We start from the raw sequence: 25,210 nt of genomic DNA, 5'->3' as shown, positions 1-25,210 counted from the left end.
GCTGTCCACACCTCTGCAAGCCGGGCTGCTTCCCAGGAACGCCCTCCCTGGGGGCGGTGGGTGGACTCAGAGCAGCTGAGGCCTGCTTTGTTCCTCATTCAGCGGCCCCGCCCCACCCCATCCCTGGGCGGTGTTATTTATGCTTCCAGGCAGTTAGTTTCTGCAGGGAATCCCTGAGGGCTCTGCCGGGGTGAAGCGGTCACTTCCCCCTGAGTGGGCCCAGCAGATGGCCCCCGGCCCAGCCTGCCCCACCCCAGAAGGCGGCGCGGCTTGTGACGGGCCCTGCTGTCCCCGGCCACGCCAGGCGGCTGCCTGCTGGCGCCCTCCCCGAGTGGGCCTGAGCCCAGGGACCCACCCTGGGATTAACACCCTCCACCAGGAGGCCCCCCCCCCCCCCCACCGCTGCAGGGGAGAAAGACCAGCCTCTGTGTGACCTGGAAAGGAAGTGCTACCCTCTGGGCGGGGACAGACCGAGAAGGTGCCTGCAGGGCAGTGTCAGCCCCTGAGCCTCTCCCTGCATTTTGGAAAACTTGTCCACAGCCCGACTTTTCCCCCTGCCCAAGTGGCTAGTCGTCCTGGTAGGTTTCCGGGAGTGTTTGCACGAAAGCAGGCTTTTGCGCTTGCTGAGTTCACGTCTCTTTGGGTGGCTGAAAGCCTGACCCCCCGGTGGTGGAACTGCCAGGTCGTAGAGACGTGTCCTGCCGTGGGGACTTAGCCTCTCGGGGGGTGAGCACAGCGCCCGCGTGCCCCAGGAGAGGAGCGCGCTCCGCTCGCTTCCACATCCTGTCTTCTCTCCTTGTCCCCCGTAGGGGAAGGGGTTTGTACCCACCGGACACTTGGGCCTCACAGACCCCAACCCAGAGGGAAGAGAGGATGCTCGTGGTGCCTTAAGTCTGGGGCCGCTCCTTGTCTGGTCAGGCCTGAGCTGGGTGTGAGTCCCGGACACGCCGTTTCTAGCTGGGCCACCGCAGGCAGGGGACTGAGCCTCTCTGAATCTGGCCCCGCGACGCTACGTGAGGTTACCACTTCCCTCTCCTCGGGAGGCTGGGCCGTGAGCAGGGTGCCTGTCCTGTGCTGTCCCCAGATTCCTGCTTTTGGCCGAGATGTGCTGGGACACGGGGCAGCCCCGTGCGGGTCTCGGCTTGAGATGCGCGGCGGCCCGGCCGCTGGCTGTGGTTGAGAGGGTGCCGATGTGTGACTGCAGTCACCCAGGGGCCTCTGCAGACGGGTCCCGGCCTGTTAGGACGCAGAGTGCAAGACCTGCTCCCCTGTATGTCCAGCTGACCTGGTGCAGGTGTCGAGGGCCTGCCTTGGGAAGGGGAGCCCTCTGCACGGGGCCGCGGGAGACCAGGGTGCAGATCACAGGGGAGGCCTCTGCAGGCCGGAGTCCCAGGCCCACTTGGCCTTTCTACGCAGCACCCGGGGGCCGTGGCCCGGCTGTTCTCTGGCTCAGTTTGCTGTCTGTCTCACGGGGTCATCGCCATGCTTGCTGAGCAGGTGGGTGGCTCGGAGGGTCAGCGAGTCCTCGAGGGTCGTGGAAGCTCTCAGGCAGGTGGGTGATGGGGGCCAGATGCTGCAGTGTACAGGCGGGGTGAGCCCAGTGGCCCTTGGGGCCACCCCTGAGCAGACGTGGGTTCTGAGAAGTCCTTCCTTTGGTCAGGGTTCTCTCTCCGTCATTCATAAGGGCCTCTTCAGCTGCACGTGGGGTGACAGCGCCCTGCTGACAATGGCAAACACCTCCTCGTGCACTCGTGCAGGCAGTGGGCCCTCTGTGTGCCCAGCGTGCATGTTTAGTTTCCACGGTGACCCAGTGAGACGGGCACTAATCACTTACACCCATGAGCTTTCTTTCAATAGACGGGGAAGCTGAGGCAGGGCGAGGTGAGCAGCTGCCCGAGCCGGGGCCGGGGCGGTGGGGCCCGGACAGCCTGGCTCCAGTTTTCTTTTGTGGAAAAGCGTTTGCTGAGCGCACGCTGGGTACTAGACTGATGCTTCAGGTCTGTGCTTCCGGGACTTTGCTGGGTGCCCGCACCACCCGGGTTCCTCAGCCCTGGCCGGGGCCCCCAGACCCCCTGTAACCCCACCCCTTGATTCCAGGCCCCCGGGACTCCGTGCAGAATGAGCCCCTGGCGATGTCGTCCTCACCCTGTGATGGGGAGGGAGGTGATAGCACCCCAAGGGGCACGGGGCGGGCGGCCCCTGGTGACGGCTCCTGGACAAAAGGCCATTGAGGTGGACCCTGAAGGCTGATGGGAGGATCGGTTCCCATGTGGGATGCCCCTCAGGGGTCCCCGAGGCCCATCGAGCAGCATTAGGCTCCCATCCCGTGTGAGGTGCAGGCCTGGGACCCTTTGATTGGAAGGAATGTCAGAGAGTGAGGCAGGGGCCTCCGGAGGGCCTCTACCTGAGCTCAGCTGCCCACCTGGGTGCAGACGGCTCCTGGAGTGGGAGGGCCTGTGAATTGCTCCACCTGCCGTTGGGGCCACAAGATCAGACCTTGCGCCAGCCCCCCCCGCCCTCCCTGAGGCCTTCGCGGCTTCCTAAGGCCTCCGGGGGCAGCTGGCTCTGCTCTGGGCCGCGCTGGGCCTCCCCGCCCACCTCTGGTGGACCAGCCTCTGTGCGAGCTCATCTGAGATTTGTAACCGAGGTTCTGTCCTGTTGTCCAGCACAGTCTTCTCAGAGGTGGGTCCCCAGAAAAGCGAGAGCTGTGGTCTGAGCTTTGAACACCTGAGCTGGGTTGTCATGGACGGGCACCCACGGTGGGAGCTGGTCGAGGAGCCATGGCTCCCTCTGGCCCAGAGAGAAGCGGGGGAGGGGGCGCTTGGGGACCGGCCCGGGGGCATTGCGGGGCGTGGGCTTGCCTCCACCCCGGGGGTCCTGAGCATCCCGGGGTGACGGGCTACGGAAGGCCCTTCATGTCAGAGCTGTTGGATGGTTCTGGAGGGACGGGGTGTGTGGGCCACAGGGATGTCACCCGTCACCTTGGGGCCATGCCTTGGGAGCAGGGCTGCCCCGGGGTCATGTCTCTCCGGCCCCCCTAGGACGCGCGGGCTGGTGAACAGGGTGAAGGGATCGTCCGCGCTCTGCTGCGTGATTGCATGAGGCCCTCGTGAGCGCACGGTGGGCTTTTGCAGGAACAAGGGCCGCCGCTCGGCTGCAGGCAAGTTGGTGTCCTCAGATCCAGTCTTGTTTCGGAATGAAAGAGCCCTGAGAAAGCCACGTCACGGGGCCGCGGCTGCCATCGATGTGACAGGGACCCCTGAGCACACAGACCTTGAAGTCGCCAGAGAAGCCAGGGCGGGAGGTGGGGGTCTCCAGGGCAGCCGGCCGTGGGCCGAGCAGGTGGCCGCTGGACCTCACGCATCCCCCACGGCCCATGCGCTCGGGGGTTTGGAAGAATCGCAGGGCGCTCTGGAGCAAAGGAAGCCACTGCCTCGGAAAAGATTCACAGGCGTTTATGAATATGGTCGTGCCTTCCCAGCCTCTGGAGCGAGGCTTCTGCGGGGCCGGAGTCATCCCCACCCGGCCTGTCTGCGTGGGTGTCACAGGCAGAGCCGGTGGACGCTGCGTGGATGGGGCCCTTCTGCAAGGGGCGGAGTCTCTGCATTTATGGGACGAGGATGAGCTGGGACAGCCCTGAGCCCCTCCTGTGTGGCCTCCTTCGTGCTCCTTCTGCCTGGGTTGGGGTTGGGGGCGCGTGTGGATCTGAGGCCGGGGCCGAGGTGTCCCTGGGCGACCCCTGCCCATCTCTGGCCGTTTCCTTCCTCTATATTCCATGTTCTCACCAAGTGTCTATCTCATCAGAAGGCCTTGAGCTGTGTTTTTTTGTTTTTTTTTTTGCGGTACACAGGCCTCTCACTGTTGTGGCCTCTCCCGTCGCGGAGCACAGGCTCCGGACGCGCAGGCTCAGTGGCCATGGCTCACGGGCCCAGCCGCTCCGCGGCATGCGGGATCCTCCCAGACCGGGGCACGAACCCGTGTCCCCTGAATCGGCAGGCGGACTCTCAACCACTGCGCCACCAGGGAAGCCCGAGCTGTGTGTTTTTGAATGAATGAAGCTGATTAAATGTCTTTGAAATCTCTAGATTTTTTCCCCTAAACATAACTTCTCCAAGTATCCTGCACATACAGAAAAAGTGTCTGTCGTAAGCGGACAGCTCGATGAATTTTCACAGAATAAAGCCACCAGGTAACCAGGACTGAGAGACAGGATGGAGCCAGCATCTCCTGGGCGCCTGGGGAGTTCCCACCACACCCCGTGGGGCGGGAGTGGCTGCCCTAATCGGCCCGCAGAGCATGGCGGGACCCAGCGAGGGCAGGGGGCTGACTCCAGCGAGGGCAGGGGGCTGACTCCAGCGAGGGCAGGGGGCTGACTGCAGCGAGGGCAGGGGGCTGACTGCAGCGAGGGCAGGGGGCTGACTCCAGCGAGGGCCCAGGAACAGAAGGAAGTACTCGTTCGATGAGTGACCTTGGAGGGCCCTTTGGAGGAGGCTGAGGTCGGGCAGGAGGCAGGTGAGGGCGCTCCCGGCCGAGGGAGCAGCTCAGGCGCGGGGGGCCGTTAAGTCACGGCCCAAGGAGGTGGCACGTCATCGATGCGTTTGCTCACCGTGTGCCTCTGGGGCCTCACCCCGGTGGCCTGCCAAGCGTGTGCGTGCGCGTGTGCTGGTTTTATTCTGTTCTGCTGCTGGTGTCCTGATTGCTCACCGTTCGTTTCGAGTGCCCGCTCCTCGGCCGTGAGAGCCGCTGGAATCCATGCAAGCAAAGTCGTCAGTCGGCCGCGGGCCTCAGGTGAGGGTTTTGCGGTGCCCTTGACCTCCAGAGCGGCCCCGGATCTGGGAAGTCTTCTGGTCCGATGGCCTGTGCAATGCCAGCACCAGCTTGTATTCCTCTCGTGACGGAGCGCCCCCGGTGGCAGCCCACCTCCCTGGGGGCTGCTCCCACGACACCCAGGCCTGCCTCCCTGGCACCCGCCTGCCGTGGTGGGGACCGCGTGGGTGAGCACAGCGGGTTGTTTCGCTATGTTCCTGTTCATCTTCACGTTCCTGAGCTGCCCCAGCAGGTCACCAGCTGGCTCTGCTATCCCCCCCCGCCCCCACCCCCCCACTTCTTGCTGTGTTGCCCTCGGGGCCATGTCGCCAGCCCCCGTCTGGACTGCTTGCAGAGGGTCAGTGTCATTTACCAGGACCCTCTCTGAATCATTGGGGGAAGCAACGAAGCAGAGTCCACCTGCTTGAGGAGTGGTGAGTGGGGCATGAAGCCTCAGTGCAGCCTTGGGGACGTCCCTCCCTGCGTCTCAGGAGGGAAGGAACAGAGAGGGGGAGGGGGCGGGGGCCCAGGGATGGAGCGTGGGAGATTGTTCCTGCGGGCCAGGTGGGGGAGCCGAGCCCCGGCAGTGGGGCGTGGGTGGGCCCTTCCTCTGCTGCCCTCCCCAGGCAGCGGCTCTTTCTCCTCCACTTCGGGCCGGCCTCTCCCTTGTGGTCACGGAGAATCTGTTCTGGGAAAAATGCATCTTTGAAGCCTACCCTCAGGGAGGAAGAGATCCGTGAAGTGGCTGGCACGGGAAGGGCCCTGACGCGCCAGGATTAAGCAGGAATCGCGATGAAGCTTCTTTTCGGGGAGCGATCCGGAGCTTTGTCTGTGGCTGTTTTCCATCTGTCTCCTTCCTCACAACGTGCAGGGGAGGGAAAATCACTTTAGACTCCTTTCCTGCCGAGGGTTTCCTTTGCACAAACGGGGCTCGCGGTTGCCGGGCAGCAGGGATTCTTGGGCTGATACTGCTTCGGAAGGGAGAGAGGTTCTTCATGGTCCGCGTGAGCCGGCCACCCTCTGCAGCGTCAGGTGCCGGGGAGGCCACTTCCTGAGGCCGTCCTGTGGACAGCGCGCCCTCATTTAAGGAGAGCCCACTGCACACATGCCGGCACTGTGACACATGCTAGCAGGTCCCCCAGCGAGTCCAGTTCATCCCTTGGGTCTGAGGTTGAGTGGCAGGCACCTCCTCCAGGAGGCCTTCCCTGATGCCCCCCCCACCCCAAGTTTGGTTAGGTCCCCTCCTGTGCTCCTGTCCTCGTAACACTGAGCACGCACTGGGTCCTGTGAGCTGCAGAAGTCACTTCTGGCCTCTCGTCCCCGGCACAGTGCTGGCATGTTGCGCTGCTCGCTCAACACGTGGGTGAGGACCCCCAGCCTCGTTATCGTCCCCACGCTACAGATGAGGGCCTGAGACCCCCGAGACCTCAGGGCATGGCCGAGATGGCGGGGACAGGCTGCAGCTGGATATCAAGCCGGGTTTAGCGACACCAAGCCTGGCACTCTGTCCCCTGTGGAAGGCTGTTCCACAGGCCCCTGAGATGGGGGCGGGCAGGTGCCTGACCCCTCAGCAGGGTCCCCATCCTTGCTCCCTCGTGCAGGGAGTCAAAGGCGGAATTCCCAGGACGCATGAACAAGGTAGGCAGGCGCTCCCTAGCCCGTGGTCAGCTGCTGCCCTCAGCTTCTCCCCACCCTCCCACTCTGCTGACCCATTTGGAGCCTCCCCGCCATCCCCGGCAGGGATGGGGACTCCTGCTGAGGGCAGTGTGTTGGAGCTGCTGCTTGGGGGTCTCCCCCAGCTCCCAGGTGTGGCTTCCCGGGAATTGTGCCACGACTGCTGGTAATTCTGCAGCGTCTGCAGCATCACCTCTTCAAGGCTGTCCTGTCAGCGATGCTATGACAAAAATGCCATCGACTGGCTGGCTGGAACAACACACGTTTATTTCTCACATCTCTGGAGGCTGGAAGTCTGAGATCAGGCCCCCAGACGGTTGGGCTCTGGTAGGGGCTCCCTTCCTGGTTGGCAGACGGTCACGTTCTCGCTGTGTCCCCATGTGTTGGAGAGAAACAGAGAACATTCCCCAGTCTCCTCTCCTCAGGGCACCAATGCCCTTCATGAGGCTCCACCCTCATGACCTAATTGCCTCCAAAGACAGTTGCATCGGGGGTTAGGGCTTCAATGCAAGAATCTGGGGGGGACGCAGACATTCAGTCCACAGCGAACGCTAACCAGTGTGCAGTGACAGACAACCACAGAAGGCTTGGAGGTGGTGGAAGTGGGGGGCTGCTCCCCCAGGAAGGGCAGAAGTGATGATTATGACTGTGACAGTGAACCCACAGGCTGGGTGGACCTTCTCAACCACCAGGGTGTGTATGGCCCCCGTTTCTCGGGCAAGGAGACCCTGGGACTCAGCTGCACTCAGCATTGCCTCCTCTGTTGGGGGGGGATGGGGACCCTTGTCTGTCAGACTCAGAACAACCTTTCTTTTTTTTTAAAAAAAATTAATTTAGTTTTGGCTACGTTGGGTCTTTGTTGCTGTGCACGGGCTTTCTCTAGTTGCGGTGAGCGGGGGCTACTGTTCGTTGCGGTGAGCGGGGGCTTCTCTTCGTTGCGGTGCGCGGGCTTCTCATTGCGGTAGCTTCTCTTGTTGCGGAGCACAGGCTCTAGGTGCACGGGCTTTAGTAGTTGTGGCTCGCGGGCTCAGTAGTTGTGGCGCACGGGCTTAGTTGCTCCGCGGCATGTGGGATCTTCCCGGACCAGGGCTCGAACCTGTGTCCCCTGCATTGGCAGGTGGATTCTTAACCACTGTGCCACCAGGGAAGCCCCAGAACAACCTTTCTTAATGCTCAGTGCTGTCAGATCTTTCCAGAAACACCCACCCAGCCATGAACGCGCTTGGGTTTGCAGTTTGTCTTGTAATTTGTGTAGCTGCTCGAGGCCGTCCTCACGCAGCTCCGTGGCTGCTGTGGCGCCGATGGTCATCCCTGACGTCCCTGATCCCTGTCCTGCGGGAGGTCAGCAGAGCCGGGAGCCTATGAACACAGCGCAAGCTGAACTCTGCCTGGCGCTGGGACCTGGGAGGGGCAGAGCCACACCCTCCTTTGTCATCAGAAAGCCCAGGGAGAAAGTAAACACTGCAGGGCTGCAGGGTAGCCAGAGCTTCAAAGGCTCTGCAGGCGCTGGCGTCAGGAGCAAGGAGTGGGCGAGGGCTGATCCGGCAGAGGAGAGATTCTGCGGCTTGTGCCGCCCAGTGCACTGGGGTTGTGCTTGCAGTTAATAACTGAGTTGCTAAGTCATCACTTCAGAGATAAGTGTGTATATTGGAAAATTATTGCCGTGGCTTAAAGATACAACTTTTGTTCCCCTTCCCATTAAAATGGCCATTAATCAGGGAGAGCAGTAGAGCAGCTCTGAGTCAGCGGCCCTCGCCAGGTGCTGGCTGCCCTCACCTCGCCCCCATTAGCAAGCTGGGAGTGTGACAGATGAGGAAGGCCCAGGGAGCCAATGAGCCGGAAATGCCGGGGCGGGGATTCCTGGGTGAGGCTCAGACCGGAGGCTGAGGCGCTAATCAGACCATCCACGTTCTTAGTCATCTCTGCTACTGTGTGTGGGTGACCACTCTGACCCTCAGTTTCGTTATCGGACAAGGGACACAGTATCACCTCCTCATGTGGTTGAGGATTCGGTGAGGCAGTGGGGTAACTTTGCAGCCCGGTGCCAGGCTGGGGGTCAGGGTCAGAGCTCAGGTTCATGGTCAGGGCTCAGGCTCACTTGAGCGTAGGCTTCTTCAACGAGGCCCCTGGTTGGTGTGAGGCTCTGAGACGCGGCAGCGTTGCCAGGTTGCCCGGGGGTGTGGATCCCCCGCCTCCAGGGGTTGTGGCTTGGCGTCCCTCGGAACTGTGTGCTGGAAGACCGCCACCACCTCAGTACCCAGTATCCCCCAGTGCAGTTCTAGGACGGGATGGAGGAAAACAGAATCCACTCCCTGTTTCTCAGCAGCTACGTGAAGTCTGAGGAGGGTGTGAAAATGCAGAAGACGCCTCTTAGAAAGGGCTTGGGGTCAGGCAGCCTGGAGCCAGCCGCCTCTTACAGTTGGGTCCCCGGCAAGTGAGGTCGCAATCCCCTCGTCTGGAAATTGGGGAAGATGGTCCTGACCCCACGGCATTGTGCTGGGGCCAAACCACACGTGCCGAGGCGGGAGTCGCTGCAGCAGCGGAGTTAGGTGTGTCTGGGGTGGGCCCTGGGGACCTGCTCAGGGAGCCGGCCTTGTAGACGCCTGCTGCCTGGCCCCTTGGTTCACCGTCTCCGCCACTAGGAAGAGGGAAGGGAAGAGTGTAGCGGGGGCCCTTCGGGAGGGCAAGGCCTCCTCCTGGGATGGGGGGCTCCTCCCACCCTGCCCAGTGCTGTTCTGTGAAGTGTGTGGGCATCCCAGCCCTGGGCCGCCCTTGGGATGCTCGTACCTTCGGGGCAGTGACTCGTGACTTTGTGGCCTCACCCTGGATCAGCGGGGAGCTGTGTCGCTGCCCGTCTGAAGCTGGCTTTGAGATGCTTCCTACGTTTTGACACACCTTCATCCCACCTCTTACCTGCCAGATGGGGGAGGGGAGGCCCGGCCTGTGCTCGCCTTCTGCTGCCCGGGCAGCTCCATCAGCAGCTGTGCTAACAGGGAGGTGGGAGGGAATGTGGAGGGGGGTGGTGAGCCGCATTCACAGACGGTGAGTGGCGGCCTGGGGCGACCCACCCCGTCAGGCTCCCAAAGCCACCGTTGTGGTGGGCGGGCTTCCTGGCCTCGGGGCCTCACTTAGCAGCCCTACTCTTCCAGGGTTTACGATCCTGCGCTGCTGTCTCTTGGCCTCAGGTTGGGTGGAGGAGCCAGCCTTGCTGGGGCAGGGCCGGGGTGGAGATCTGGAGCCCCACAGCTGGATGGGTGACCTGGGTCCACCTCTGCTCACCACTTGTCAGCTGTGAATCCTCAAGCCTCAGTTGCTCCTCTGTGAAATGGGAAGGTTGGCAGGAGTGTCTCCTGGTGGAGGGGGCGTTTTGGAGAATAAACAGAAATAAGCCTGGTAAAGACTTGGCCGGGGGGAGGCCTGGACGCACGTCAGCTGAGGTTGTCAATGAAGACGGTCAGGGCAGGGACCTGGAGCTCCAAGTGGCGTCCCTGCCTCCCCGGCTGGCTCTGCCTGGAAGCTACTGGGTGGCCTTTGCAAATCACTTACATCTCCCTAGCTGGGTTTTAGGTTTCCCATCTGCGGATTGAAGAATTTGGACCAGGTGGTGGCCAAGCTCCTTCCACTAAGGATTTTACGTTTCCTGACCGATTCCTGCAAACCCTCCTCGTTGGGAAGAGCTCCAGCTCAGGGTCTCCCTGGTCCTCTCCCAGCCCTGTGATCACGGAGCGCTTGCCTCGATGTTATGGGTCAGACACCATAGACAGCCGGTGCCCAGGGACTCTTGGATGGACACGGTGTGCTGCAGGCGCCCCTGAGCCTCATGGCTGGGCGCTCTGCATGCTCCGTTCACACCTGACCCCTCGCTGTGTTCCGTGAGGACACCTGGATCCAGCTTCCCTTCCAGCCTCTTCTTTCCTGGTTCCCAGGGTTATGGAGTGCTGCCCCCGGCGTTTCCTGCTCCGGCTGGGTCCTCGGCTTCCTTCTCCTCTCGAGTTACGGGCGCTGGCCCATCACCCTTACACACTGGCCGGGGCAGCTGGCCACCTTAGCTGGTTGCAGTGGGGAGGGGATGGTGCCGGGGGACGGGGGCTGCCGCTCGGCCCTCCTCTTCCAGGTCTCCGGAGGGTGTCAGGATGGAGGGGATATTAAATCGCAACCCCCCGCCAAGCGTAGCCTCAGAGACACAGAGAGGGCAGGGATGCTGGTGGCAGAGAACACGGGGAGGAACGGGGATGGCCCCCGCCCCCTTCCCATCTCCCCTCTTGGGCTCAGTGTAGTGCTCAGCTGGTCTCAGAGGCCCCGGGCCACGTGCCGTCCTCCTCTCCAGGCTCCTGGCCCTGGACCGTTTACAGCTGTGACGTCCCTGGGGGCTCTGCTTGGCCCCCTCACCAGGGGCCTCACCAGGCCCTTTGGGTCTGTCCTGTGCGCCGTGGCCCGGGACCCTCAGATGTGATCAGAGCCAGGGGAACGCCAAACTAGGTCACAGCCTTTCATTCCCAGTAGGAAATTGAGGCCCGGGGGGTGGGGTGGACGCTCAGAGAAAGGGCCAAGCAGAGAGCGGAGCCAGGGTCCAGCCTGTCCTCCTTGAGCACCCACCTTGGGTAAGGTGGGGGCCAGGGCTGTCTCCTGGCCCCGGGGAGGTGGCTGGGACACGTGCTCAGCGTCCTTGCTTTTGCGGGGCCTCCTATGTGTTTTAGGAGCGGAGCTCCAGTGCGGTCCCCGCCACCAGCGGTGAGACCTTGGTCCTGTCACCGTCCCTCTCTGGGCTTCAGTTTTCTCAACTTGTAAGTAAGAGCGGGGCGGCCCCCGTGGTGGGTGTGGCTGTGGAGACGGAGGAGTGTCCACGCACAGAGGGAGCTGAGGGCTTGCCAGGCGCTGGCTCCGCTGGAGGTGCACTGCAGGCAGAGCGGTGTGGGCCCACCGTCACAGGTCCGAGAGGGCCCGGGGCTCAGGGATCCCTCTGTGTTGGGTCGCAGACGTCAGCAGCTACAGAGTCCGAGGCGTGAAGATTTGGGCTGCTGGTCGCTGAGGCTCGGGGTGGTCTCTTCTCCCTGCGTTTGAAGGTCCTGATCTGGACCCACCGAGCGAGGAAGTGCAGCTAGATTTGGGGAATTGTTTCAGATCTCACTGAAAGCTCAGTTCAAGGGCACGACAGAGCAGTGGGCCAATTCTGAGATATCCACAGTCTTTGCTTTCTTAGCCTAACTTTTTCTTTCCTCCGAAATCACTTTCCAGCTCCCACCCTCTAAAGGCTACCAGACCCTCCCTCCGAGCACTCCCCTCCCGGGTTGCTGCGGGTCACTTGGCTCTGTGAGTGGCATTTTTTTCTTTTTCATTCTGTATCGCTGTCTTGGGGCTTGGGGTCTGGCTCCCTCCCATCTCCCTGCATCCTTTTGGCACCCTTGAAGGAAAACCCCATCCGTTAGGTACCGCGGCACTGCTGTGCAGAAGGCGGTGGCTAAGAGGTGACCGTGTTCCCCACTGGCCTTTGTGTCCCGGCCTTCTAGTGGCAGAGCTGGAACACGGAGCTGTGGTTGCCCGTCGCAATGAATCACTCCTCGCCGGCCGCTTGTCATTCCGAAGGACAGCACAAGTGTTTCTGACCTTTTTGCTCTTGATGCGGAAAGAGGAAAAAAGGAAGGGCAATGCCGGCTGAGCTGGAGAAAGCAATTTATAATGGTTTGCTTCTACATATGCAGCGAGTGAGCTGTAGGTTCCCCGATAGGTGAGTTTCCGGGCAACGTATTGAAATGAGGTTGATCATCTGGCCCGTTTTGTCTCCTCGGAGCTGCTGGTGTGTTCGCAGATGAGTGGTTCTGGCTGATAAGAAAGTCCTGCTGGTCTGTGCAGTTCCTGCTTAATGATTCCTAATGACCGAGGGGAGCTGGGGCGGGAAGCCCACTTGTCAGCGACTGGGCAGCGTCCGGCCCTTTTAAAGGCCGACTTGTAGCCATCTCTGTTCTTGCACTGGATCGTCTCTGCCCATTCTTAGGTTCACGTTTTGAGTTGCAGGGCGGTGACGTTTTGTGTGATGACAGCAGAGCTGCCGTGACGGATAGACCTGGGCTGGGCTGGCTTACACGGGAGGTGGTGGAACCGTTCAGAGAGTTCCCGGTGGGCAGAGAGTGTGTGCGCGTGCGTGCGTGCGTGCGTGTGTGGGCTCTGCTCCACGCAGGCCTTCTGGGATCCAGGCTGATGGCGGCTTTGCCACCTTTAAGTGGGGCTTTCACCCCAGGAGCAGGGCGGTTTTGTGAGCTAGGTCTGCAAAGCAGCCTGCTTGATGTCTGTTCCCAGTAACTGCAGGCGAGGCTGGAAGATGTGGTCTGGTTGGGCCTGGAAGAGGAGTTGGGGGTTTTTTGCCCACTGCGGGCTCCCGTGTGGAGTACGGTGCAGCTGATGGGAGCACGGGCTCGGCTGACACAGACTGGGTCCAGTTCCTAAGTCAGCCACTTATTGCTGGGTGACCTGGGGCAGGGTTCGTGTTCTCTCTAGTCCCCAGCGTCTGCATCTAGTAAGTGGAGAGTTGGGGGAGAGAACCTTCCATGCAGGAACCATGTTTGTGCCATGCTAATCCTATGACACTTAGGAAGGGCTCAATAAACAGTAGCGCAGGTTCTCATAATTAAGAAGTGGGGATTGGGAGGCAGGTTCTCATTGGAACCTTTGCTGTTGGTCCTGTCTGTCCATCTGTCCGTCCACCCATCCACCCATCTGTCGATCCGTCCGTGCATTCATCCATTCATCATCCACCTGCCCATCTGTCTGTCTGTCCATCTGTCCACCCATCCAACCAACGGATCACCCATCCATCCCCCATTCACCCACCCATCTACATGTCTGCTCGTCCACACACCCACCCGAATCCCCAGATATCCTTTGAGCCTTCTTTAAGTCACTCTGTGATTTAGGCCGTCATATAAACTCGGTGAGCTGCAGTTTTTCTCACCTGTGAAATGTGAAGAGGCAGCTCAGAGCCTGGTTTTGAAGGTCAGATGTGATGCCAGCCCCAGAAGAGCTTGGAAAAGCTGACCATGGGACATGAAAGGTGTCGATCGTCTGGGATGCCTGAAGCTGTCTGCAGGGAGCCCCTGGAACCACGGCCTCTGCTCGCCCTGTAGGGAAAGGGGAAAGCGTGGAGGCTGAGAGACATGTCACGGACCCCTCCCCCACCCCACCGAAGGTACAGCGGGGGGGATAACAGAAGGTTCTCCTCTCAGAGCCACAGCTGACTGTAAGCTTGAGCGAGTCCGCGGGTCACTGGGCCTTGAATTCCTGTCTGTAAAATGGGGCCACAATTTCAGTCCAGCCTATCTCATGGGAGGGAGCCTCCTGGGGCTCTCGCAGCTCTGAGATGGCGTCTGTTGGGGAGCAAAGTGGCCCTGAATCTGATCCACCCTCTCTTACGTCCCGACCCCGAGGCACGGTGCCTGCACTCAGCCACGCGCATTAAACATTTGATGAGTGACTAAGTCAGAGGAGCTAAAATCATTCATGTCCTCTAGACTGAAACAGCATTTTCATGAGATCATACTTAATTTACTTCCCTTTTCTGGTATTGTCTGTCCTGTCCTATCCCATCCCATCCCCCCCACCCCCACCCCTTACCATCCCATATCATCCCATCCCACGCCATCCCATCCCTTCCCGTCCCGTCCCATCCTTTTCCGTCCCATCCTATCCTACTTCACTGAAAAAATGCCGTTAGGACCCGCCCAAGTTTACGCCTCACCAGTGGGTCACCACCTGCAGTTTGCAGACTGCCCCGGAGCAGTAAGGTGAGTTCTCACCTGAGTTACAGCCCTTGCTGGGCAGGAGGCTGACTGATTACGGCTGGACCTCCTGCAGCCCAGGGACGACCCGAGCAGAGGAGGGTTGGCGAGCCGGCAGCCCAGAGCTGTCTCCGCCCACTCGGGGCCAGGCCCTTGAGGCCGCCGTCTGGCTGCTTCCCCTGCAGGTTTCAGCAGAGGCTTCAGCAAAGGCGTAACGGGTCCAGAGCTGCCCGGAGGCCTCGGGATGTCCTCCCTGTCTCCCCCTGGAGACCCCTGAATGATGCTGCTTTTTGGAGTCCGAGATCCCCTCTCTGTCTGTCTCCTCATCTCTCCATCTCTCCCTCGGCCTCTGGTCTCCGTCTGCCTCTTCAGCCCTCGCCCTGAACTCCTCTTTTTAAGTCGTAACAAAGGCGCGAGCCTGAAGCCAGGAGCTTCACCCTCTTCCTGTGTTTTCATCTGAATAGGGGGTGGGTGAGGCAACCCTTAATCACCGCGTGGATCTCCTCGCTCCCCTGGTTGTGCAAAACCCCCTTCTGTGAGCTGTTTGTGAGCGCCTGCTGCAGGCCAGCCACCTGACACACGTTCCGCCGAGTCCAGCAGAGTCACATGAGAGACACGCTTTTCTCCCCCATTTCACAGACAGGCAAACTGAGGCAGGGGGGCCGGATTTGAACCCAGGACTGTCTGGGCTCTTCCTCCCCAGCAGACCATCTGGCTGCAGCCCAGACCCGCCCCGGTGGCCCCCAGCCGGGCCCCACACATGCTCTGCTTGGGCCACCTTCTGAGGAGGAGCCGCCACCTCTGTCCCAGCCTTTGGCCTGGGCCCGGGGGTCTGCATTCTAAAGGTCCTCCCATGCACGTGTGGAAGCTGATTGGCCACCGGTGTCTGGGAATCTGTCTGCCTGGATGGAGGCCAGGTGGAGAGCTGCAGGGTCGAAGCAGGCCACGCCTGGTGGCGACGGGGCCAAGACTGCCGTCCAGGGTCCAGACCCCGGACCCCGGCCTCCCAGCCTCTGGGCTGTCACACCCGTTCTTGTTCCTTCACCGAGTCTTAAAGGAGCTGAAACATTAAAGGTCACAGTCAAGACGTAGATGCAAGTGAAGAGCACGGACAGCCGTGGCTTTGGGGAGTTGGCCGTGCACGTCTCTCCTCCCAGCAGGACTGGTCCCCGTGGGCGCACACCCTTCTCCTGTCAATCCCCTGCCCGGCCCCTGCACACACGTTTCTTTGTTTGCCTGGAGCTGAGGCTCCATGGGCCCAGGCGGGAACAGTTGGTGGATCGCTGAGCCCAAAGGTCTGAGCCGCTTGTATGTGGAGGGAAGGGGAAGAGGGAGGGAGGAGGGAGAGCAGGTGCCGTGTCTTTTCATTCATTATCAGGGATGCAGATGAGAAGTGGAGATAAAAGTTGGGGAAATGTCAGCCTTTGACATTTACGTTTTCAGAGGAGTTGGCAGGACTGTGGGCCAGGAGGTTTTTCATCATCACGGGAGAGCGATGCCTCTGGGGAAGCCCAGCTCCTCCATCCTGGGAGTGGGGCAGGCACCGGCCAAAGGCGCCTCGGGAAGCCGCTGAGGTGCTTCACGCCCCCCACACGCCTAACCTTTCACGCGGGGCCAGTGCCCCTCATCTGACCCCGTGGCTCTGAGGGGTCCCACGTCTGTTCCCAGCAGCCCCTGCCCTGGGCCTCTGGTCACTGCAGTGAGGTCCCCCCTCACCTCACCCCCCCTGGTGAGACCTGACGTTGCCCTTCTTGCACAGACACCAGCCAAGAAACGCACAGCCCACGCGGAGCGGGGGGCAGGGCACCCCCGGCAGAGCTGGGACAGTTAATCCTGTTAACCCCGTTTAAGGAGCTGCTCCTGTCTGGTGACACACATCCAGAGCGGAGCCCTTTACAAACTGCTAGTGACAGGTTCCAGCCTGGAGCAGAGCGACTGAGAGCTCAGGACTGAGCTTTGCTGTGGTCATGGCAGCAGGAGAAGCCATTCTGTCCGCTGGGACTGTGGACACGTGGACACAGGGACCGGTCTCCTGGCCTCAGCTCACTCCGCTGTGGCAGTTCCTCCCTGTCCTGGGCTCCACCTGTATGAGACTCGGCCTCGGCCCTGACTGCAGGTTGGCAGACAGGTTTCGTCTCCTGTGCCGATGCTGACGGGCTGCTGGTGCCTTGTGTGGACTCCGCGGGAAGGACTCTAGGCCTGTGTCTGGCTCCATGCGGAGGAGTGCGGCAGTTGATTAGTAATGTCTGCCACGGTAGGCGTAGGAGAGGGGTGGCGTGTGTGCCCTCTAGTTGCTAAGCCCTTTGGCCCTAACACTTCAGCATTCTGTCTAGTAACTATAAGGACATCAAGCAACATTGCTTTAATTTTTGTTCTTCCTAAATATTTAGAGCCCTCGAAAGCCAAGAATAACAGCAGAAGCCAAGTTGCTCGTTGTTTGTGAAAGGCCTCTCGGAGCACACAAGTGTGGGCGCCCTGGCTGGGCCAGCTGCACAATAAACCCATTGAGTCTTGTCTGAGAAAACACAGAAGAACCCTGTCATTCTTTGCATTCATAACTTCCGTGCGTCCCGGCCCCTGAAATAGAACCCCTACCGGAAGACAGCGCACAGCACTCAGCTTGTTGGCCCAGTCTGCCGTCTCGCCAGCTGAGAAAGGGCCCTTCTGTATGGTTTGGGGTTCTCTCCCCCTCTTTTTTAAAAAGAAATTGCTGCTAGAAGGAGAGCTGCCCACAAGGAAGTCTGAGGCGTGTGTCCCGGACGGGGGACTTCGGGAAGGTGACCTAGCCTCAGTTTTCCCGTCTCCCAAGTGTGCACAGCAGGCCTGGCCTCTAGGGGTGTGAGGATTCGCTGGGATGGTGGCCATGAAAGGCCCATCAGACTCAGTTTCTGAGACAGCCAGCGCTCAGCAGAGGGTGTCTGTGACTTTAGCAAGTGGTCATCACGGGCCACGTTCACGTTCCCCGTCCTCAGACGTGCACCCACACCCCCCCCCCCACCCCCGCACCCGTGCACACGCAGCTGGCTCTCAGAGTCGAGGCTTGCCCCTGCCTCCTCGGTGCTCAGGTGTCTGGCACGGCAGGTGCCCCGTCAGTCCTGCTGGGAATCGTGAGCAGCTTGTGTGAGCTGTGAGTCATTCTCGGGTGCGTTATGCTGTGTTCGGGGTCAGTCACCGCCCTCTCCTGGCCTCCATTACCCCGTGACCGTCTGCGGAGCCTCCTCCCTGCTTGCCGCTGGTCATTTTGGAGATCTGTGGAATGGCCACGTGGAGGCCTCTGAGGCTGGGAGCTGGGTGGGTCCTGCGTATCTGGAGGGGGCTGGACACAGGGCAGGACCGGGTTGGGGCAGGGGCGGCAGATGGAAGTGCTTCTCGCCGAGCAGTTCGGGAATTTGAGTTTGATGAGTCTTGTCCGTCTGGGGAGAGCCTGCTGGGATCCCCTCATGAAATCTGAACCTGGGCTGCTTCGTTTTCCCTCTATACTCCGACCCCCCAGGGCGCCGGGCATCTGTTTAAATGGTCCTACTGGAGAGAGGAGGGGCTGGAAGGGAAGGGAGCGTTATGCTGGGATGTTTGCGTCTGCGCTGTGCCCCGGGCTGCTGTGTCACCTTGGGGAACTCTCTTGACCTCTCTGGGCCACTGTTTCCCCATCTCTGAAATGTATCAGCACCTACTCGGAACAGGAGTTGTTATTAATCACATGGTAACTTGCAGAACAGGAGCCTGGGATGAGCACTTTGTAGGCATGATGTCTGAGCAGACAGACTCTCAGTGGCCCCGATGAGGCAGACCCTCTCCTGGGGGAGAACGAGACTCAGGGAGTGGTTGGTGTCGCAGCCCCGGGAGTCGGCAGAGGCGGGCTGTGAGCCCAGCCCTGCTCCTCTCCAGGGCGCTGTGCCGGGCGTGCAGCAGCCCTCAGCAGATATTAGTGCACCAAAATGACATATTTTGCACGTCAAATACGAAAGAGGTGTCTTGCCTAAAAAATCTTATGCTGTGTTTTCTTTTGTTATTGTTTACCAAGATGAAATGGGCTCAGTGAACTGTTCTCGACACCTACAAAACACTTCATGACAGTTTTATGATGACTTTAGGCTTTCTGGTGAAATTACAGAAGCATCTTTTCGTCTCCCCCCAGGTCATCTCGGCCGTGTCGAGGCTCTCCCTGCACAACTTGGCTCAGACCAAAGGGATCAGGTGAGCTTCGCGGAACGCGCGCTGCTGAGTGCCTGCCCTTTCATCTTCGTCCGCCGCCCGCGTGCCCTGTCGCAGATATTGGAGTTTTGAGCAGACACCGTCTGCCCTGTGTCTTTCTCATGAATTTTCAGCATGTTGTCGGGTTGCCTGTTGCCAGCGGCTGGAAGGGGCGGGGAGGAGGGGAGAGGCTTCAGCTCACACCGGGGAAATCTTGCAGCGTGTTACTGATGGCTGCAAAATCTCTCTCGATTTAGGTAATAAGATCAGCAAATTAATCCTTTCACAGATCATTGCCTACCTAAATGCATCAGAAGTGGGTCTTGCCTCGCATGAAGTAGCAGTGTTTGGTTGCTGTGATGGGGCCGAGCCAGGGGACCTGTCTGCTTGGGGCTGCGGGCCTCCCGGCAGGAATCTCTCCACTCTCAGCTTTAATTCTGCTTGGATTGCAGAGAATCCCATGGCCCCCGTTGGTCTGATCTCTCGTCCCTGACACGTGGACGTCGTGGGGCGAGGGGCCCTGGAACTGTGAGGGCGGAGGGGTCAGGGGAGATGGGGGGATGGGGGCATGCCGGCCACGGGGGAGGGGGACGGGGCGGCAGCCCCAGGTGAGGACTGGTCATTGTGTATTCTGACCCATGGATTGGAGTCAGGGAGACCAGGTTCCGTATCCGGTGAGGACAAGCACGGGGCCTCCCTTCCTCGATGTCCCTGGGGATTGTGGGCTAGCAGGGTGGGGACGAGAAGCTTGGGACGGCAGAAATAGCTCCTCCTGCGGGTGCAGTGGATGGGGTCGCACCTGGCTGGGTGCAGGCGACTTCGTGAGGGTGGTGGAACTACGGAGGGGCTTCGCCCTGGTGTTGTCGTGGAGGGGGGCGCTGCACATGCGTGGGCTGGGGGTCCCAGGACCAGGGTGCCTACAGCAGTGGGACCCTTGGTGGGGCTGTTTGCCCAGGTCCAGAGGGTCACCGGAACAGACGCAAATATTAGGGAACCCACCCAGAACCTCTTTCTCTGTCGGGTTCTCCAAGGACTCAGAAATTTCACTGAATTGAGGATTTTTTTTTTTAATGTCAGCTGAAGGATAGGCTGTTTAAAAATGTTTTTAAGCTGCTATTAAACACATATTCGAGAATATTTATAACACGTTTAGGGTATAAGGAATAACATTAAGACGAAATCCCTGTACCCACCACCCAGCCTACGTTCTAGAACTTCCGCTGTGAGGCCCCCAGTTGCATGGGCTGGTTTTCATTGTAGCTTTTGTCTGTAATAGGAACATGTTAAAAATGTTTAATTGAGAAGAGCGAGTTGTTTCCGGATACAAAGACAGCACGTGGATTTTTTTGTGTTTTTCCCAGAAACGGTCGTCCGTTCTTTCCCCCGCTAGCCCGGGACGACAGGCGGCGTTCCGGGTCGCCTCTCACCCGTTCCAGCACATTCTCCACCTGTGTGCCTGTCTGCATGTACACGTAGGCGGGAATGAAGTCCTGCCACAGAAGTTAGTCATTTTCTCTGCTTTGTCACGTAGCGTGAGAATGTGAGCTTTTCTCTCAATCCATTAAACGTCCTCCCAAACAGGGGCCTGCTGCCAGGGAGCCCCGTGGTGCCCCTGGGGCGGACGAGCCAGCTGGCTGTGCTTGGACTCGGTCCTGCGGTGGCCTGAGCACCGTGCCAGGCTCCCCACGCCGTGCCCTGCCGTGCCCGAGGCCCGTGACTGAGGCTGGGACCGCCCTGTCTACAGGCTCCTGGAGCCTCAGTTTCCCTGAGGGTTGACAGCCAGCCATAGGGTCTGCCGGTGGCTTAGAAGGTGGTGAGGGGCCTGAGAGCGGGCGTGTGACCTCTGATCAGCGTGGAGGCCCCTGGGGGACGGGGCGGTGCCCTCCCTCCTGGCCTTCTCGCCCCCATCCCCCCATCTCCCCTGACCTCTCCGCCCGCACGGTCCCAGGGCCCCCGCCCCACGACCCAGGTGCCCCCCAGGCTGCTCCCGTGGTGCTCTCCGAGGCTGGCAGGTGAGCTTGGAAACCTGCCCTCTCCCCTCCCTGTTCCGGGAGCCGCCCGGGCAGTGTGTGGGCACAGTGGCCCCCTGGATGGGGAATGAAGACCCCAGCCCTGAAGGTGGCCGCCCCTAGGGCGATGGTGAGCAGAGAGGGTTGCGATCTGGGCTGCGGAGGTGGTGAGACCCGGCTGTAAACCCTGCACCTGTTGGCTGTGTGCCTCGTGTGGGAAGCCCCTCTCTGAGTCGGTGCATGGGATTCACCCAGGGGGCTCATCAGGGTTCATTCAGATGCGGCACGTAAATCCCGAGGTCAGTGTTGGCCCACGGAAGGGCTCAATACATACTACAGTTTGTTGCAGTGACATAACAGGGTGCGTCGGGGGCCCCCAAGACCACCCTCGGGTCTGACGATTCGCTGGGACTCAGAGAACTCAGCAAAGCCGCTCTACTCAAGATTCTGGTTTATTATAGCAAAAGGAACCAGATACAAATTAGCAGGTGGAAAAGGCACATCGATTGGCGTCCAGGAGAGACGCTGCACGAGTCTGCCAGGTCTCCTCTCTCTGCTTCATTCTCCCAGAACGATGTGTGATGTCACGGGTGAGGGTTGCCAGCCAGGGAAGCCCCCCTGAGCTTTGGTGCCCAGGTTCTCGTTTGGGGTGGGTCATGTAGACATGGCTGACTGCCCACGTGGGTGACCTTAGCCTCCAGCCCCTGCAGAGGTCGAGCTGGTACGGTGGGGCCCTAGGCCCCCCCATAAACCCCATCATTTCCCAGACTCTGTGGCTGGGCCCAGGGCCCCCCAGGTAGACAAAGATGCTCTTATCAGCAGGACATCCCAAGGGCACAGAGGTCCCTGCTGGGAGCCGCCGGACCAGGGCCTGATCTTTCTTGAATGTGCAGGGTGCGGGCAGCCCAGGTCTGCTGAGTTAACCCTTTACTGCACACGGGGGAGGGGGAAATGAAGGGGATGGGGGAGGTGTTTGCAGACAAAAGGAAGAGGCAGGACCTCCCGGGAGGAGCAGAGCCTTTGCAGGAAGAGCTGCCCTGCTCACCTGCATCTCCTCCTCGTCTGTATCGCTCGGTTTCCCCTGTGCCCCATCCCCACCCTGTGTTTCTTCTCCCTCCTTGTCTGAGCCCCAATCCAGAACTTTCCCAGGGTCCCTTCCCTCCGCAGCCCCCTGGGGACAGGACCTCCATCACTTCACACGGCTCACCCACCCTGAGCCTGGGAGGCGGGCTCCGACCGCCCCTGTAGCACGACGTATTTGAGTCGTCTCTCCTCGTGCGCCGTGCAGGTTGAGTCTTCGCGGGCAGTTTACCATTCTGGGAGCCACCGGCACTGACACAAAACGCTAACTGTGCTCCCTTCCCTTAAGAGCATTTCACAGTGTTGTTAATTAGCAGAAGGTGTTCCTTTAGCCAAACCCTTTTCTGTTTTGAAAAGCCACAGACCGAGCCTGCAGCCCTGCCGAATCTCTTCCTCTTTTCTTTCGTGGCTGGATAGGAGCCCAACATGGTCCTTTAGAAAAATGATCATTTTCACAACGCTTGCTCTGTGCATAATGAGACGATTTTCCACAAAAGCCCCAATCATGCTTCTCAGAGGCTGATGAATAGGAGACTTAATCTAAGAGCCGCACCCTGGTGCTGGCTGGGGGATCAGGAGCGATGTGTGTGTGCGGTGGGGGTGATCCCTGGGGAGCCACCCAGCTCAGCGTGTGGGGATGTGGGTCCTTGTCGCAGCCGGAGCCGGCCCTCCAGACTGAGGGATCATCACGGCGGGGAATGGCTGGGAAGGAGGAGACGGTGAGACCGTCTCTGCGGCTGAAACTGAAAGGTGAAGCCAAGGCGCCCCCCGCCGGCAGAGGCCTCGTCTGCCAGCCACCTGCTTGTTGAGTGACCTTAGACAGGGAAGCTCTTGGACCCTCTGTCTCTTCTTCTGTAGGCTGGGAAGGCTCTCCCTGCCATGCAAGGTTGCCGTGAGCCCGTACACTGCAGCGCGATTGAGTGCAGCCCCTGACACTCTGTGAACGCCCACGGGCTGCTGGCTGGGTGGTGGGCCGACAGGTGCCCCCCAAAAGATACATCCACCTCCTAACTCCTGGACCCTGTGTGACAGGGAAACGGTTCTCTGCAGGTTACGTTTTTATAGATGTACTTACACCTGTAGTTGTAAGAGGGCGGCAGGAGGGTCAGAGTCAGAGGAAGGAGGTGTGATGACACAGCGGAGGTTGCAGTGATGTGGCCACGTGCCAAGGAACGCGGGTCGTCTCAGAAGCTGGAAGAGGAACGGATCCTGCCCTGGAGCCTCCGGAAGGAGCCAGCCTTGCTGACACCTTGATTTTAGTCCCTAAGACCCATGGCAGACTTCTCACCTTCCGGAACTGCAAGATAGTAAACCCGTGTTGCTTGGGGCCACCTTGGTGCTTTGGGCCACCTTGGTGCAGTGGGAGTGAATGCAGACGGCATGGGACAGGAGCCTTAGGAGCGGGTGGGGCCTGTCGTGGCGCCCTAGGCGCGTGGACGTCTGCACACACGCCGCGCTGGGTCCGGGTGGTGGGCTGGGCTCTGGGTCCTCACTGGGCTGAGTGCTTCTGGGAGCAGGGACCAGCCTCCGTCTTTGATTCCCTGGTCCTAGCCCAGCCCCACCACCCTGTCTCTCGTGCTCTCTGGCTTTTTACTGGGCTGCACTAAACTTCACCTAAGCTTCGTCCCTTTGAAGTGCACGGTTCGGTGGCAGCTCACACACGTTCAGTGTTGTGCCACCATCGCCCCTGTCTTACTCCCAAGCGTTTCTCACCTGAACGGAGGGATCCCACCAGTTGGGGCAGCGGCGCCTGCAGTGTTCCTGATCCTGCCTGGGGCTCTGTAGAAGGTTCTAGAAGGGGAGGGTGCTCCTCATGGCAGAGGCAAGGCTGGTGGGGAGGGAGCTCCTGTCTGGGAGGTGTTGGAGGAGGGCGTGCAGGCAGGGGAGGGTGGGCAGTCAGGCCTGGTCAGTTTGGTTTCCTGTGTTTCAAGGACCCCGGAGCTGCTGTGACGTGGCAGCCGAGTCTGGTGACCCGCCGTCACTGGGGGGGGGGGGTGCTCCATGCCTCAAAGGGGTGCATGTTGTGTGGGCCAGGCCCTCGCTCGAGGGAGCGGGTGCGGATGGGGCTCCGCCTGGCCTGTCCCCCCACTCTGGCCTCGCAGGTGTCCTCACACAGAACCCACCTCAGAAAAAGGAGGGGCAGCTGAGGCCAGTGTGGGGCCCCCGCCTGGCGAACAGAGTGGTCGCAGCGTGTGAATTCCTTTCGCATTCTCCTAACAAGGTGACACCTGCTTCCATGCAGGGCCCCTCCCGGGAGGGGATCTACTGTTGCATTAAACCTCCTGCCGAGAACCCTCTCCCCACACTTGGTGACAGTGACCCACGCTCGGGGAGGAGGGGACAGCCCTGGGGCAGCGGGGAGAACCCAACGCTGGCCTCGGCGACACCAAGGCCGTGTCCTGTCCACGCTGGCCACGGGGACGGAGCTCCCGGGAGGCACCACGGAGCCTCTGAACCTTCCCCACCATCCAGGGCCTGCAGCGTCCTTCCCTGGACACCTGAGTGCTTACCACCGGCAGCTGAGCCTGGGCCCCATCTGTGAGTGGGGTTGTCGGGAGGACGGCGTGGAGGAGGTGGGCCGCGTGCTTGACAGACGGTGGCAGACGGTGGCCGGTTGACTCTTCCTGAGTCCGTCGCCACCGCAGACACCGGGAGGGCCGCTTCCTTTCACCCGTCACTCACCCCTGTGCAGAATTTTGAAGGAGCGCTGTGTCTGCTTCTCTCTGCCGCTACCACTGTGGGCACGAGAGCTGGAAGGGGACACGTTTGTTCAAAAAGAAGTTAACTGGCCGTTTCCCGCGGGGCAGCGGGGAGGTAATCCATGCTGGAGGCGGTCAGGAGAAGCGGGATGCAGCCCGGCAGGCGGGGCATGAGTAGCCAGCTGGAGCTTCCGCGCAGGTGGGGGTCTTTTAAAAGACACAGCGCAGCTGAATGTCTCCCTGCCGCACTCCCAGATCGTCGCAGTCGTTGCCGGCTAGACGTGCCCGTGCTGTCAGTTTGCCCACAGAACATGTGCATCTGGCCGAGCTAATGGACTTTTATTGTTGTTCCCTCCCCCCCCCACCCTCACTCGCTCCCTCCCATTCACCTGCCCGCCTGTCCTGTCCATCCAACCCACCATCTGTCTGTCCGTCCGTCCATCCTTCCTTGCACCCATCATCAGTCCACTTACACATCCACCCATCCGTCTGTCCATCCCTTCTTCCAGTTGCCCGTCACCTGTGCCCTCATCCGGGCACCCATCTGTGCTTCCACTTCTCCATCCACACCCCGTCCTGCCACCCTTCCTCCATCTGTCCTCTTTCACGTAAACGTCAGTCGGTTGGTCTCCACGTGGTGCTCTGAGGTGGTCAATGGCTGGCAGAGTGATCCCCAGCATGGAGCAGGCCCTCGACAGTGTGTTGCAGTGGGGGGCGGATGAGGAAGTGACCCGGCCGACTGGGGGCGGTGCTGGGGCGCTGGGTCAGTTTCTGCACGGCCCCAGCCTCCATGGCCTCCTGGGTAAAGTGGGGTCAGAGTGGTAGCCCCCTCCCTGGGCTGTTGTGAGGATTCACAGGATGGCCGTGACGGTCTCAGCACAGGGCCTGGCACGTAGTAGGTCCAGAGCGCTGAGGGACAGGAGGAGGAGAAGGACCCTCTCTGCATGGGGGATCTGCCCGCACCTGTCTGGGAGGCTGGGAG

General features: G+C 60.5%; 1 protein-coding gene across 13 annotated transcripts in view; it reads left to right on the top strand.

The window, feature by feature from the left end:
- VAV2 (vav guanine nucleotide exchange factor 2) overlaps positions 1-25,210 on the top strand; it is a 176,365-nt gene that overhangs the window by 77,109 nt on the left and 74,046 nt on the right. For all 13 annotated transcript variants that reach the window (XR_009564216.1, XR_009564215.1, XM_030838381.2 and 10 more), the window contains exon 3: positions 18,385-18,443. Coding sequence is in view for 11 of the 13 variants with exons in the window: in XM_030838381.2 (XP_030694241.1) it covers positions 18,385-18,443 (59 nt within the window). In the remaining 2 variants the exon portion in view is untranslated. The remainder of the gene's footprint in view (positions 1-18,384; positions 18,444-25,210) is intronic.

This window comes from Globicephala melas, chromosome 6, assembly GCF_963455315.2.
Source record: "Globicephala melas chromosome 6, mGloMel1.2, whole genome shotgun sequence".
In the NCBI taxonomy this organism is placed as follows: Eukaryota; Metazoa; Chordata; class Mammalia; order Artiodactyla; family Delphinidae; genus Globicephala; species Globicephala melas.
Note: the sequence above shows the minus strand (reverse complement) of the source record. Positions and strands in the feature narration are given on the sequence as shown.